Source organism: Apaloderma vittatum, unplaced genomic scaffold (genome assembly GCF_000703405.1).
Source record: "Apaloderma vittatum isolate BGI_N311 unplaced genomic scaffold, ASM70340v1 scaffold32128, whole genome shotgun sequence".
Classification (NCBI taxonomy): Eukaryota; Metazoa; Chordata; class Aves; order Trogoniformes; family Trogonidae; genus Apaloderma; species Apaloderma vittatum.
This window is the reverse complement of record NW_009730887.1, coordinates 22,435-37,299: the sequence shown is the minus strand read 5'-3', so window position 1 is coordinate 37,299 and position 14,865 is coordinate 22,435. Positions and strand designations below refer to the sequence as shown.

The following is a 14,865-nucleotide window of genomic DNA, read 5'->3' as shown; positions in this document are numbered from 1 at the left end:
TAAGGGCTGTGCCAGATCTTTCAGGAAACAGCTTTTATAAGGAGAGTGGAGCCTTCCAAACTTCGTACAGCCGGAGTGGCCTGGAGCAAATCCTGGCCAGTCTGCTTTGCTGGAAACGTGAGCCTCGGCAAGGAGGGGTTGCCTGAGGCTGAGCTAACTTTGGCTGCAAAATTGCTTTTTAGGAAGCTTTAGCTACAGACAATAGTGAACTCCCAAGAAGGGAGAAGGAGAAGGGGAGGTTGGTGAGATCATTTCAAAGAGTAGAATTATGCCCACTTTTTCTCCCTTTCCAGCCTGCTAAGCTGCTTGGCATGGGCATTAGTGCTACCCACAGACTTGGGGGGCTTTTCTCCCAGAACAACTGTGGGCATGCCAGTAGCTCCCAACAAAGGCCCCATGAAGGAGGTGAAGGACAATTCATCCATTTTCCAGCTAGAATCACTATTTTCCTCTCTAGCCAGATAGGCACCACTGCTGTAGTGGACGGTCCCAGGCTAGCTTGCAGCCCGTAATCGACACGGTTGCCTTCTCTGCAGGATTTTGACTAAGCCTGCTGATGTTCAGACAGAATTACCCCAGGCGGAGTGCCATGCTGGAGTAGCTTCTCTGCTTCTGACCTTTGAGCTGTCTTTAAACAACTACATTACATTTTTCTCCATTGTAGGCCACAGAAGCAATGAATGGCCTTGCTCCTGCTCCAGCATTTTGCTCCTACTCCAGCAGGATCTCAAACTGTGAGGGTGTAAGGGGCTGTCTTGACAGGGGCACTGTTTTAATTTAGCTCCATTTCACAGATGTCTGGGACTCCAGGCTTATGCTATACCTAGGGCAGCCCCAGAGGCACTTTGCTACTTCCCCTCCTTTTCATCAGGATATGTGCACAGCTCAGGGCTTTGCCAAACAGATGCTAAGCACGGGGCTCCTGGAGACACCATCTCCCGCGCCTGCTTCCCCATCCTAGGAATAGCCCACGTAGCTGCCTGCTCCGTGGGCTGGGATTAATTATGTGTACGTTTGGGGCTGCCTTTTTTTGAAGTGAGTTTGGAACCCGTGCCAGGGAAAATCTGGATGTGATTTGAAAGGTGCAGAGAAGTGAATTCTTTCCTAGGCAGTGGGGTGGGAGGAAAGTGGGGGCGTCCTTCAGGGTAAAGCAAGAGGCACGGCTGCTTTTATACTCTTGAAATATCTTGCTTGGTTCGTGGCCATGATCAGCAGGGTGATGTGTTTCAGGTTCTCTGCCCCTCCAGCCTTTGGCTCAAGAGGAGCCTCAACCATTTTGCTGGTTGAAATCCCTCTGCCTGTTTTTTTCAGCTCTTTGTTCCCCAGTATAACTTCAGCTTTGCCTGGAGAATTCCCACAGGAGGTAAAAATTTGCAGAGCCCTGTTTCCCTACCTGTTTATTTGGAGGGATTAACCTCTCTTGTGGCCTGCCTGCTCTGTCTCACACCGTTGGAGACCTGAAGTCCTTATCAGCCCTTTTCCAAGCTTTCTTCTGACACTTTTCAGCCCTTGATGGATGGCTGAGGCAGCAGGGACCACACTGCATTGCTTTGCAGCACCTTCTGTTCTCATTCAATCAGATAAAGCAAAGCAGCCTTGATTAGCTGCAAAGCAGGGGCTCTTCCAGTCCCTGGGAAAGCAGAACCTTTCTGGCACCAGAGGAATTTTTGTGGACAAACCAGTCTTCAGGGGAGCTTCTCTGGCTGCTGCCAGCTCTGCTGCATGGGATGACCTGCAATGGGTGGTGGGTACCAACCTCCTCCTCCTGACCAGCATACCAATGTAATTCTTGCTGTTGAAGCCCTGATCCTAGTGATGTGCAGCTTAAATGCAGAAGGGCAACCTCTGCTCCAGCTGTTGCGTAGGAAGTAAAAGCCAGCAGGTTGTCCCCCTGTGTCCTGGCCAGACTGTATCAGTGAAAGGACTGTCACAGTGGGGTTTTGTGGGGGAAAGGAGTGCAGCAATTGTAACAAAGGAAGATTTTAAGGAGGGATTTGTGAAGGAAACCATGCTATGGCTTGGCAATGTTTACAGGAAAAGTCTCTCTAGAGTGAGGCACAGCATGAAACAGTTGGGACAACAGCTGTTGTGGGGCAATGCTGGGTGGCTTGAGGTTCACAGGGACACACTGGATGGACTTTCTGCCTATTCATCATGTTGGTTGCGCTCCTGCTGATGTGTGGTGGGCCTCTGGCCATAATGGATGGAAATAAATAGCAATGATGGAAGGAGAAGAGTGTGCCCATGGAGGAAGGGAAGAAAGGAGGAATGTAGCTGCGCTGGTGGGACATAGATATTTGTAACTACGGAGCTTCACTTCCCAGGATGTTGTCAGCTCTATCCACTGAGTGATGGTGTCTTGAAAAAGCATCAAGGTGCTTCACTGTGGTTTTCCAGGTTTCCCTCTGAGCAGGATGAGGAAAACCACTGGCTGCCTGCTGTCAGCCCAAGCTCAAGGCACTGAAAGAGAGGAAACAGAAGCACGAGGACAGTTGGAGTGCTAGAGCTGAGCAGGTGGTGCCAGGCAGGTGATAATGGGAGGGTTGGAAGAGGTTGAGCAGGGGAAGGGAAGAGCAGGCGCGGGTGCCCATAGCTGTCTTTCCGGGCTGCTTACAAGCTCTCCCCTCCTCCGCCCTGCCGCTGCACAGCTGGGGAGACGAGGTACTTGCTGCTGACTCAGAAATCCTTCAGAAGTGGTCAGGCCTTAGCTTTGTGGTAGGTTGAGAACTTTTTGTTAGGTTTTCCCCCTCCCCAGTCCCCCTCTGAGATCCAGCTGGCATCCCCAGTGCCAGCACGTGAACTGATATTTTCCTGACTGTAAAAACAAGCCAGGGTCAACAACGAGATAAAATGAGTAAATGTGTTATTGTGATTTTGCAGCTATGGTCTAAGGAAAACGTGCCCAGGCAAGTGTTGCATCTCATTGACCCAGCAAGTTGCTCACCTTTGCCTTCCAAAAGGGAAGTGGTTTCCTGCGCTCTCTTGCCTTTCAAGTCAAGGATTTATATAGCTGTATTTGGCAGCACGGAAAGGTCTGCAGTTATGTTAATTAGGCATTTTGATTAAAAACCAGCTTTTTGTTAGAAAATAAACTTCCTTGTTGAAAAATAGTAGGTCTAGAGCAAATCAAGAGAGGGGCTGAATTTCCTCCTGGTTCATATGGTCTGTGCCTGGGCTAATTTAAGATCATTTCAGTTGTGATGTATTTATTCCCCCAAACTATATTCTTTTCATTATTATTCACTAGCATCTGTTTGTTAAATATTTAAATAATCCCACACCCAGAGCTTATTATTTCAGACATTTATAATGTACCCACCCATCAGTGATTTCATTTTGGCAGACATAAAACCAAAATAGCTATTCCTTACAGTTGCCAACAAAACTCTTGTGATCCATTCATCTTTTTAAAAATCATCGTTCAAAAAGAAACTTATGCAGCAAGTATGCCATGATTGCTGATGAGAAAGGAACGTTGTTGGTCGTTTGCTTGTCTGATGGAAAATAATTGCCATAGACAAGGAAAGGTGCTCCAGCCTGGTTGTCATTCCCAGTCTTTCCAGACAACTTCTGTATTCCCAGGCTATTCACCCTGAAAATTGAAAAGACAGATTGAATAGAGGGGTGGGTTTTTTTCACTGTAAACTGCCAGACTTGGCTCTGTCAGGCTGCGAGAAGGAATGCATTTCAGACCAGAGCAGTTCCCACCATGAATGTCTCAGCCCCTCGCTGTCAGCAGGGCATAAATGAGAAGCAATCCTTCTGCTGTGAGTGGGTCCGACCCCATGCATTTCACTGGAGGGCGAGTACAGAGCTAGCACTGAGCGTGGTTTCTGTGTGCTCCCCTGGACAGTCCAGTTCTGAAGACGTCTGCCTTAACTGAGCCTAGCAGGAATTTTGGCTCCTCCATAAAGTTCCGACTCAAGCTCCTTGCAAGCTGAAGTTGGATTTGCTTAGTTCATCTCTGCTTAAGAAATGCATTGGCAGCCTGCACAAGTCATGCATGTTCCAGATCTTGGACAAGTCAGGGGGCGGCCCAGCCCTGGTTTTAAAAGTGTGGTAAGTGCATGGCTGTTGTAGCACGTCCCATTCTTGGGTAGCTTCCGAGCTCTGGTTCCAGCAGTGCCGTGGCTCCTGCGAGGGCTCGCTGTAAGGGCTGAAGGTAGCCATGGTGCAGCGAAGGGCTGTGTGAATCTCCAACTGTGCTTTTCCCTGTTTACCCCATCGTGACCTCTTTGGTAAGGGAGGGGATTGCACGGACACGTCCGTTGCTCTCCTTGGGTTTGGCAGTGGGGCTGGAAACCCAAGTAGGGACAAAGGGACATGAGACTTTCCTGCGCTGTGGGAAGTGTCAGGAGAAACTTGAGGGAACTTCGTAACCACCCAGCCCCCCAGACGACAATTATTCAGGTGATTGGATTGCAAAGCAGTGCCAGTTCCTGGTGCAAGTCTGAAATCCTAAATCCTACCACATACCAGTCCTTTTGATCACTAAGTCTCTACTTGTATTTTTCACTGTCTGCTAATGGCTTTTGTCTTGTTAAATGCCAGAGTTCTCTCTGAAAGCAGCTTGAAGCATTTAGGACTCATTAGACTTCAAAGGAAACAGGCCTGTACCACAAGTTGGAGGGGAGGAAATGGAGTGGCAGAGGATCCCGTTGATGGGGAACAAAAATAAACCCCTGGACAGCAAGGAAAATTCTATAGGTCTGACTCAGAGCTGCAGTCCTGACACTGTGGCTTCAAGGGCCAGGTTGACTCAAGAGGTGCACAGAAAGAAACCCTCTGGCTTGGCTTCTGCCCACCCTAGACCCGGATGCCCTGAGCAACCTGGAGCTTGTGAGAAGGGTCACAGGAGTGTCCACTTCTCTGGCTGGTGTTTGCCTGTGGACTTGTACACCCAGGACTTGCATGCCAGCAGTCTGTAAGGTATCAGGCATGTGCTTTGATAGGGGCTGCTCCTCCAGCATTGACACACTGAGTGAGAGGAGATGGGTTGCAGTTTGCTGGTAATTGTTTCCTCCCCTCTCTCCTTGAACATGTGTGCCACTGTAAATGTACTTCCTCTAGTAAGATATTTAATCCATGGGAGGGAGCATGATTCTCTATAGGTAGGAGCTTTCAGTGAGGACAGAATGCAGAGGGAATAGGTCCTGACAGAGTGGTGTGAGAGAGACTGTTCCTGGGCATTGTGCTGACCTGCTCTTCTCTCTGCCTCTCCTGTTTCAGGAAAGATCCTCTTCCGACGGAGTCACATCCGTGATGTTGCTGTCAAACGCCTGATACCTATTGATGAATACTGCAAGGTAAGGGGAGGTTTATGACGTTAGCCAAAGATGAAATCATCGTCATCAGACTCGATCCTGTTTGACAGTATATAACAGTGTGCCGTTGCTGGGAGAATGGGGAGCGTGGGCTATCCCCCACTACCAAACCCCTTCTGTGATGAAAACCCACCCATTGATTTGCTTTTCTCTCCATGGGATTAATTCTGAGGGTTTGGAGGCTTGAGCTTGCAGGGTGCAGGGTGGCCCAGTTCCACACCAGCTTGTGCCCTGCTGTGTTTTCTCTTTCTCATCTCCCTTCTCAAGCTGCAAACCAGAACCAGCTTTCCAGTTGGGCTGGAAAGGACCCGGCTGCCTGGCCATGTCCTATCTGGTAGGTGGTTTGGAGTGAAATGGGTGTGTGCAGGACTAGGTTTGAAGGACTCGGTTCCTCAGGGAACCTTCCCATCTGCTGGGAACAGACCTGCTGTTTTATCTACATGACAGCACTTTCTTGGTGGAATGGTCGCAGACTGAGACATAAACTCCTGTAACTGGTTATGCAAAACAGTTACTTGTACAGGGGTAAGAAAGATGCTTTGTGCCTGCAGAAAATTACTGGAAGCCAGCAGAGATCATCTTATAGAGTCAAAATACAGTTGACTGTCTGTGTCCTTTCCTTGATAAGGCTGAGGTGATTTGCCCTGTACTCTTGAAGAATATAAGACTGTGATTAAGTGTAAGGCAAATTATGATGTTAGGACATTTCTTTTCTGGGGGGAAAAAAAAAAAGTATGCCACATCTCATCATATTGAAGAAGTGCACTAGTACTTGCCGCAGCCATGAAATATTCTGGCAGTAGGTTCAGTACTTCCAAAATCCAGTCTCAGTGTTTTGACCCTAAGGAGGTGGGGAAATGGTGAAACATCCATCATGTTCCGTAGGTGTGGTAGGTGTAGCAGTGACTGTGGCCTAGGACTTTGCATAGTGAGGGAGACGCTGGGTTTTGGGACTCAGCCAGACTTGCGGGAGGGATGTAGTGGCTGGAATAACAAATATAAAGATAAAGGTGAATTAGTAAATGTGTCTTGACAGCTCTACAATGGGGCTGCGAGTGAAAACCACTGCAGGCCAGAATAGCAGATGAGAGCAGAGGGATGGAGATGTAGTGTCCTTGGACCTACGTGCTCCAAGGAGTGTGGGAGAAGCTGATGGTGCAACTACCAACTTGGCTGCAGCCGGGTGTGATCAGCCCCTTGTCTTCTGAGTCACTAAAATGTGCCAACTACATACAGACACACACAATGGTAAATTTTTGGGAAGGAAAAGTCCTTAAGTGATGAGATGCTGCAGCAGTCTCTTTCAGAACGATGCCATTAATGGCATAAAATATAATGAACCCATTTGACTTAACAACTGGAACATAATGGCTGATGTTATATGACCCACTTAGAAAGCTGCTCTCTCTTCCTTCCATTAATGCATTACCAAGTAATAACATGCACACTGGGCCTGACCTTCCAGTGGCTGCTGCTTAACCATAAAGCTGCTGAGCTGGAGGTGGGGTGGGACTGAAGGCTGCAGAGATGTAGAATGAGCAAGGAGTCAGCAGGGGCAGAGCTGTCCCTCCTGGGCATGTCATGCTGCAGATTGTGGCTACAGGGTCCCAACAAGCTCTTAGTGCCATGTTTATTGTTGGAGATGGACATTGCATGTGGTTGAAGGGTCGTGGTGCAGAAATACAAAATATCTCCTCCAGCTTGGCCTTGCTGAGTGAGAAATGAAGGTTAAGTGAATATGTCGTGAGCAACTTCCCACAGAAAACTGTGTAAAAGTGTTTTGCTTTCTTGCCATCTCCTGCGAAAGAAGTGAGGGATGTCTTCGTTCTCTGAGAGAGCCCTGGAAAGAAGGTTGGTGAGATTTGGGGTGGAAGTAGGTGAGAGGAGCAGGGGAAGGAATCACTGCTTTCATAAGGCAGTGCTCTTGCTGAAGAGCTCTGTTCCCAGTCCCACCGTACTGAAAAATGTGGCATTTTAACGTAAGGTGGCAGCTGGGGGGATGCGGTGACTTACTGTGGCTCCAACACCACACTCTGAAGGCATGCGCTGGTGGCCCACCCTGGTAGTCTCCTTTGGGTGGCAAAACTAGAGGTGGGACAGACATCAAGCTATTTGTGCCACTATTTTTGATTTGGTGGTCATAGCTGCTGTAGACCATGGCCAGCTAGGCTTCAAGGCAACCTGCTTGACTCAGCCACAGCTGTCCCAGCTGAATCAGCCGTCGGGGGGCTTCCTTCAAGATCCTAGAATCATAGAATGGCCTATGTCCTGAGAAATGAGATGTGGATCTCACCTTTTGTCCTCCCAGCACAGGGTGTTTTCTGTGATTGTTCCCTGCTATCAGAGCCTTCTCCAAGCCACAAAATGAAAATGGTTTTGGCAAGGGGAAATCATGTAGCTCACGGGATGCTTGGAACTGGGGAGTGGTACCCACATGGGAATGGCATCCATGCAAAACCTGGTCTTTGCATAGCCTTTCCTTGGAGCCGTAAGCCATGGAGTGAGTAGTTTTCTCCCTCTTGTCTCTCATATGATCCTGGTCACAGCTAGCCTGTGATTAGTGGTCTGACTGTCTGCTGTGCTGGCAGTGAGTGACTGTGTGCTGAATGGCTGGAAGGGCTTTTGGGCGCAAGCAATTAAGCCAGCATGGAGCCACATCTGATCTGTGTGGTAACCCCAGGGCTTTGCAGATGTGGCTTTGTCTCTGATGCAAAAATGAATGGAGGTTCAGTCTGCCCACACTGCTGTCACGAGACTGCTGTGACAGCAAATGGAAAGGAGGGGAAATTATACAGAAAATTGGTTAAACATCTGCATCGGGTCAGACTGCAGCATTGCTCCCTGATTTCAAATCTTCCCTGTTTCAATTGCATGTCTTTTTTACTCTTTGCAGTCGTCATCACTCGTGGCCCTGTTCCCACGAGCAGAGGGCAGCACAGGGCTCTCCCGTCCCTCTTGCCCTATCCAGCCCTTGCTGCAGCCCAGGGTGGGAAACATCTGCAAGAGCTCTGCCCAAGGCAAATATTGCTGGCTCAGACTCTGCCCCAGCTCCCACAGACGTGCACACTTTCACCCTGCAAGTCCCGCCACTGAATCCTGTCTTGTTGCAGAAGGCTCCGTCAAAGGGAAGGGAGAAAAGCAGAGGCAGCTTATAGCTCCTGCTGTTCGACAGTACACATAGCAGCCTTCCAGTCCCTGCCCCGACAAGCTGATGTCCATGATTTTGCCTCTTGTTGCTTCTTTCCCTGCCTCTTCCTGGGCTTCAGTTGCCCAGTGGAGCATTTTTTTGGGATGTGCTAGGCAGGGCTGATGGCACTGCCATGCATAAATGTGCAGCCTTTCCCAAGGATGATGGCTCCATGCCTGCGGGATGGCTGGGAAACTGAGCCCTGCTGTGGCTGGGAGGGTGAATGCTGGGACGGATGTCCCCATGGCTCTTACCCTGCAATGGCACATCTGTCCAAAAGGCTGGAGCTAGTCTCAGGGCTAAGCAGGGCTTGGAAGGTCTCTACTTATTCTCCTTTAGTCTTCAGTTGCAGCTGGGGTGGGTGTGACTGGGGGTGTCCGTGTGTTGTCCCACTCTGACGTGTGTTCGCTGTAGGTCTTTCCTGCCTGGCTCTGCACTCCTGTGTGATGGGGACCATGCAGGTGCCACATTTGGTGCCGTGACCCAATCCCCTGTGCTCTGAGGGTCTGTTCTCACTTGGCTTCCTACAGTCTTGATGCTTTCCATCACCGGTGTCTCTGCTTTGTCCGCAGGCTCTGATCCAGCTCCCTCCCTACATTTCCCAGTGCGAGGAGGTTCTCCAGTTCTTTGAGACACGACCTGATGATTTGACACCACCCAAAGAGTAAGTTGGCTGGATGCCTGTCACTGCTGGGGTCACAGATCTGGGATTTGGAGGCTTTCTTGGAGAGGGAACAGGGGCTGTGCAGCTCAAAGTGGACACTTCTGCCCAGTCAGCCAACTCCTGGTGGAGCCTTGCATTGTTGGTTTCCTCCCGAATCACTTCCTACTTGCAAATGCTGGTCAGTCTGAAAAGCCTCATTTCACATGGGTACTAGCAACCTCTGCCTCGTTTGAAAGGCTCTTTCCCTTAGCCATGTCCACAAGCCCATCTGTAGCAGCACTCCAGTGTGTTTCCATGCAAAACAAGGAGAGTTTGCAAGGAATTTCGCGTGCCTTACGCAACTCTGTGTGGTTACAAGTCTTGTGACTATGAGCTACTTTGGCCAGGAGCCACCCATCTCTTACTAATCACAAGCGGCATAAGTCTGAGCAGCCGCCTCCATCTCCTGCTATGCTGCTCTCTCTTTTTATGCTGCATGTGACACGATGCGCAGCTTTACCAAATGTTGAGCAATGGAGGAGGCTTGATTAATTGTGAGAGGAAAGGCAGTAAATTGATTTGACATCATTCTGTATTGGAAGAATGTGGAGGTAGATAAAGGGACTTCGTTTTTCTGCTTTCAGGCCTTTCAGGTCTCCAGCCAAGTATTAACGTGTGTGTGGACTGCATCTTCTTCTCCCTGGGTTTTCAATTTTTTCATTCCCTCTCTAAATTCTCCCTTCCCCCCATACCTGCTTTCCTCTTTTGGCTCTTGTTTCTATTTGCTCGGCCTATCATCATTCCTCCCGCAGCTCAGGGTCACTTGATGAGATTGGTCTGAGGGCCCTGGAGCCCATTAACTAATTGCTTGCTGTCAGCTGATGCTCTCGTCCATCCTGCCCGGCTATTGCTCACCACTTAACCTGCCACCCTGTCGGTCACCCCTCAGTGAAGGGGGCAGTTCAGGGGCATGCAAGAGACACAAGGAAAAGCTGAGCTTGTAAGGACATTGAGTGGGGGTTTATCTTGGGGTTAATAGCCCCTGGGGCTGTTTTGGGATGTGGGGGGGACGCCTGTGCATGAGTCTGAGCCCTGCATGAGAGGGTGGTGAGCTGCTTGGCAAAAGGAGCTGTTGGACCTGCCTGTACCTGAGGCACCTTCACACGTGGCGAATTGAAGGGCACCATCAGTCTTGCACCCACTTCCCTCACCTTTATTTTGTTTTGCAAACTGAGCCAGAAATCAAGTGGGGTAGAGGCTGTGGCCAGAGCAAGGAGCATGTTCAGGTGTTGGAGACCTTTGGGTGCTGAGCATCAGCCCCAGAGTGGTGCAGCTCTGCACTCTGCTGTGTTTCAAGCTGTAGGTCCTGGCCTCTCTTGCCAAGCAGTGATCAGTGCTGTGTCCTTCACTCTCTCCCTGATTTGGGTCTAACAGACAGGGGGAGCAGAGGCATCACCCCAAAGTCCAATTCCAAGCACATACTCATGTTGCAGGGTTCATCCTCAGGTACCTCCCGCGGCGTCCCGTGAGACTGCTGAGCAGCTCCCAGGTGCAAAATTGCACTTGCTGCCAAAATTGCCACGTGAGTGTTTGGCCATTGCGAGGCTGGATGGGCAAGTGAGTGATGCACCGTGGAACCCAGCGATGGTTGTGCTCCCTCCCACTGCCTGCTTCTCTCCAGGGGACTTAGCAGGGTGACTGAGCGGGTGACTCTTGTCCATTTGCCTCCAGCAGCAAAATGCTACAGCATCTCAAGGACATCTTTGCTGTGTTTCCTATCCCAGCCTTAATGCCAGAGGGGTATTTACTAGCTACAATTCAAAATGCTAATTAATAAAAGTCCTTGACTCTCTCCTCTGGAGAGATTGGTGGGAGCTCTTTCCCGAGCCCCGAGTGCTGGCATGCCTCCAGCTTACCAATAACGAGATGAGGGCTGTGATAGACGGCCGGGCTGCATCAGACGTGGTGGCGTGTCTGGGGTTTGGCTGGATGTCATAATTCATCCAGCAGATAAATACTTTGCTCCGGGAATCTGAAAGGGAGCCAGGCCATGAACGGAGGGAAAAAAAAAAAAGGACCAAAAAAAAGGCAACTTTTTATGCTGGGTGGCTGAAAGGCAGGAATGAGGGAGGGAAGAAGGACTGGTCAGCTTGCTCAGGGTCAAGCCAAGCAGCCACTGTCATGGTACCAGGTCTGGAAGTCTTCCTACTCTCCTTCTCTTGCCTTGATTTCCCTGGCTGACACCTTGGGTCACAGCATGCCCATGAGAGTGCGAGTTGGTGACAGTGAAGGGGACTTTGAGTGCTGTTGGATACACCCTTTGCATGCTTTTCTCTGGCGTGCAGGTAGAGAATCCACCTAACTCCCATCACCCAGGATGTCAAACTGCTTTCAGGGACCACAGCTGACTATGGTCTGTGGATCTCTGGTGTCTGCTTTCCCCAATGCTGGAGCTCTTCCTGGGCTGAGACAGGGCTCTGCTCCTGCTTTCCTGCAGTGCAGTTCCTTTCAGTGTCCCTTTGCTGATGTTGGGAGCACCAACAAAACCAGGTTCTTGCTGGCTACCAGCCCTGCAAGCTGCATTTCTCAGCCCTTCTCAATGCCTCGTCTGCTCCACAAGGGAGGTTGAGTGTACAGGGACTGAGCAGGGAGTAAAGGGTCAAATGCTGACTTTGTGCATCCTTATTGCCGCATCTCTTCCAGTTGGGCAGTAGATCATAGCTGAAAGCAGAGCTGAGACAGGAGTCTTCAGTGGCTGGTGTGCGGAAGAGTGAGGTGAAGCGCTTCCTCCATCCCCTCTGCACACACCCGTGAAATTTCCAGTGTCATCCTGGCTGTAGGGACCACTTCAAACAGGAGAGCAGATTGGGGTTGTGGTATTTTCACTGGCAGTGATGATCAGTGGCTTGTGTGACGAGTGTCCGTGTCCAGCAGGCTCTGGACTGGGATAACTCAGCTGCTTCCACCTTGGAGGGCTGCCCGGTGGTGGGTCAGAGTGAGGCTGTGATCTAGAGGGATTGATTAAATTCGCGGAAAGGCGACTCCACAGAGCAGTGGTGGGTGGTGGAAGGAGAAAAGAAATAGTTATGGAAAAAGAAGTCTTCTGGAAAGTTAGCAGTCTGGGGATATGGGATTTTTCTCCCCAGTGTTGGATGGAAGCCATATGAAACCTTAGTTTCAAAGAAGAGAGTTCATCGAATTCCTGATCCTCATGTATCTCAGCAGGTCTGACCAGCAGCAGGATGCCTGGTTGTTGAGGTGGGAAGTTGCTGTGTGCAGCCCCCTTACCTCCTGTCCACCCTTTTTCAATTTAAAGCTGTTTTTAGTCACAGCAGAGAGTTTCTGGAATAAGGTTGGGGAAGTCTGAATGGCTGGGCACAAAGCCACTGCTGAGTCAAGGCATTCAGCTGCTAACTCTCCTCACCAGCTGAATTTCAGCTCTGCGACATGCAGGAGCCCAGGTTAACTCCATAGTGAAGCAAGATCCCAAGTGGTTTTTAATAATTGTCTGCAATGTACAAGCAGGGTGTGCTGGGGAAGGAGCCACCATTGTGCTGCTTCCCAGAGGCTGTGGAGCTGCTGTCATCTGTACAGGAGATGCCTCTGCCCTTGAGAAGCCTCCTTCGTTAAAAGCATCTTTCATATTTTTCTTTTTGGTAGCTAAGCATCCCATCACATATAAGACACTTAAAGTTATTCTGAACCTTTTTAGCTTATTAACCTGATTTTTTTTTCCAGTGGGGCACAAGCACCTCTAAAGTGAATTTACCATCTCTTACCGTGCTTAAAAGATGTGCTTGAGCACCTCTTCGTACTCCCTCTGGGGACTGTGGATTCACAGCTTCAGGAGTTCTAATGTCTTTGAAAGGCATGAATTCCTCTTCTCTTAAATATGTTCATCCTTATGTGCTAGGTCTGAGTTGAACAGGTCTTCTGCAAAGGGAGAGCAGAGCTGAAAGGCTGGCGTGGACTCCTCGGCTGTCTGGACAGCATGCTGAGGCTTAGCGCGGCATTGGCTTGGGCAGCAGTCCCAGCGCCAGGACTCTTTGAAGGCTTGTTAAGGGCTCATGACCTCTAGAAGAGCAGATGATAGCGGAGGTGGAGCCTGTGTCTCAGCAGAGACTGTGTTGTGTGGGCTCACATCTGTGCCTGTCCTCTTTGGAGACCCCAGCTGGCGGTTTGGCTGGTGAACTTCAGCTGCTGCTCCTCCCAGCTCACTGAGGTTGCTTTGCTTTCCCAGCCACTACCACCCAAATAGGTGCGCTGGGAGCAGTGCTTTCCACCTACTGGGTGGGCCATGGGGTGGTGGGAACCAGAGAACCCCCACGTCTGACTTGCCTAGTCTGCAGATGGATGAGAGACCTCCTCCTGCCACTGTTAAGCAAACATCTTCCAGGAAGGGCATTGTGCACATGGCTGGGGCTGCTGCTTCCCAGCTTAACTGATCTTCCAAGCCCTTTCTGCGAAGAGAGAGTGGGTGGCTTTCTCTGATGTCGGCTCACCTGTGCTTTGCTTCTGCCTGCTGGGAAGCGTGAGCAGCGCTCAGGGCCAGGGCCCCTCCATGGTGGCTGGGAGCCCACCTGGTGTTTGCCCCCACGTGGCAGAAACTGGAGAGATTTGTTTGCCCCCTCAGCAAAAGTTTCACTGAATCAGCAAAGGGCTGTTATTGCTGGGGGCTGCTTGTGCCATCCCGGCTGGAAGGTGCGTGATAATGAGCTGGGACTTGACCAGATGAGGAGAGCGTATGCTGCTAACGAGGTTGTGCCTGCAGCAACTTCAGCAGCCCCTGATTGTTCTATTAATACCAAAGCCCTGGCGAAATGCAGATAGGTGGGGGTGGCACTGGCAGTCACTGTAATGAATTGCTCCCTGTACGCACACTAACAGGGACTCCAGGCAGGCACCAGCCACAGTAAATCAGAGAAGGAAAAGCTGGGCTAGAATGAGGCTCAGGTCTGATGTGATCTGACTGGGCCAGCTTGCCTCCCATAGGGGCTGTCATTGGTGGGTGAAAGGTTTGTGTTTGGAGAAGAGGATGCTGGACAGAAGCATGTTTCCATCATTGCAACCGAGAGCAAATCACAGAATCATAGAACCATAGAATGGGATAGGCTGGAAGGGACCTTAGAGATCATCTAGTCCAACCTCCCTGTCATGGGCAGGGACGTCACCTCTCGACTAGACCAGGCAACACATGGCGACCGAGGGGGAATCGAACCCGTGACCTCGGTACTGGTCATTGTTGTCAGCACTCCACTCAAATCACTGAGCTAACCAGCCCCCTGCTCATTTCCAGTGCTTCCATAAATTGGAAGTGCAGACTTGAAGCCAGTGTCTTCCAGAAACAAGGCTCTTCGTTTCCTACTTCCCCCTGCTTACCTTTCCTTGTACTTGAGCTGTGCCACGAGCAAAACATTTCCTTCTCACCCTTGTGTGGTGTTTGGAGGGTAACAGGGACATGAGCTCCCAGACTAGGACACTTAATAAAAAAAGGGGAGGCTCAGGTGTCTGCTCCAAGATGGAGTGGCTGCCCCACCTAGGAAGCCATTCCAGGAGTTTTTGCTGGTAAACTAGATCCGTGAGTTGACAGATGATGGTTTGGCTAAGGATGCCTGCTGGCTTGTGGCTTTTGAGCTGCGTCCCACTATCCAGACAAATTACAGCTTGTATAGTGAATTGTTTGTTTTGCAGTTCTCCTGATGCATACGTGC

At 50.2% G+C, this 14,865-nt stretch overlaps 1 protein-coding gene across 1 annotated transcript in view; it reads left to right on the top strand.

Moving 5' to 3' along the window:
- The window catches only part of SH3PXD2B (SH3 and PX domains 2B), a gene marked incomplete at its 5' end in the record, with an annotated part of 56,716 nt that overhangs the window by 23,867 nt on the left and 17,984 nt on the right, over nt 1–14,865 (top strand). Inside the window, 2 exon segments of the mRNA XM_009874954.1 lie at nt 5,230–5,306; nt 9,084–9,175. Of these exon segments, the coding sequence (XP_009873256.1) occupies nt 5,230–5,306; nt 9,084–9,175 (169 nt within the window).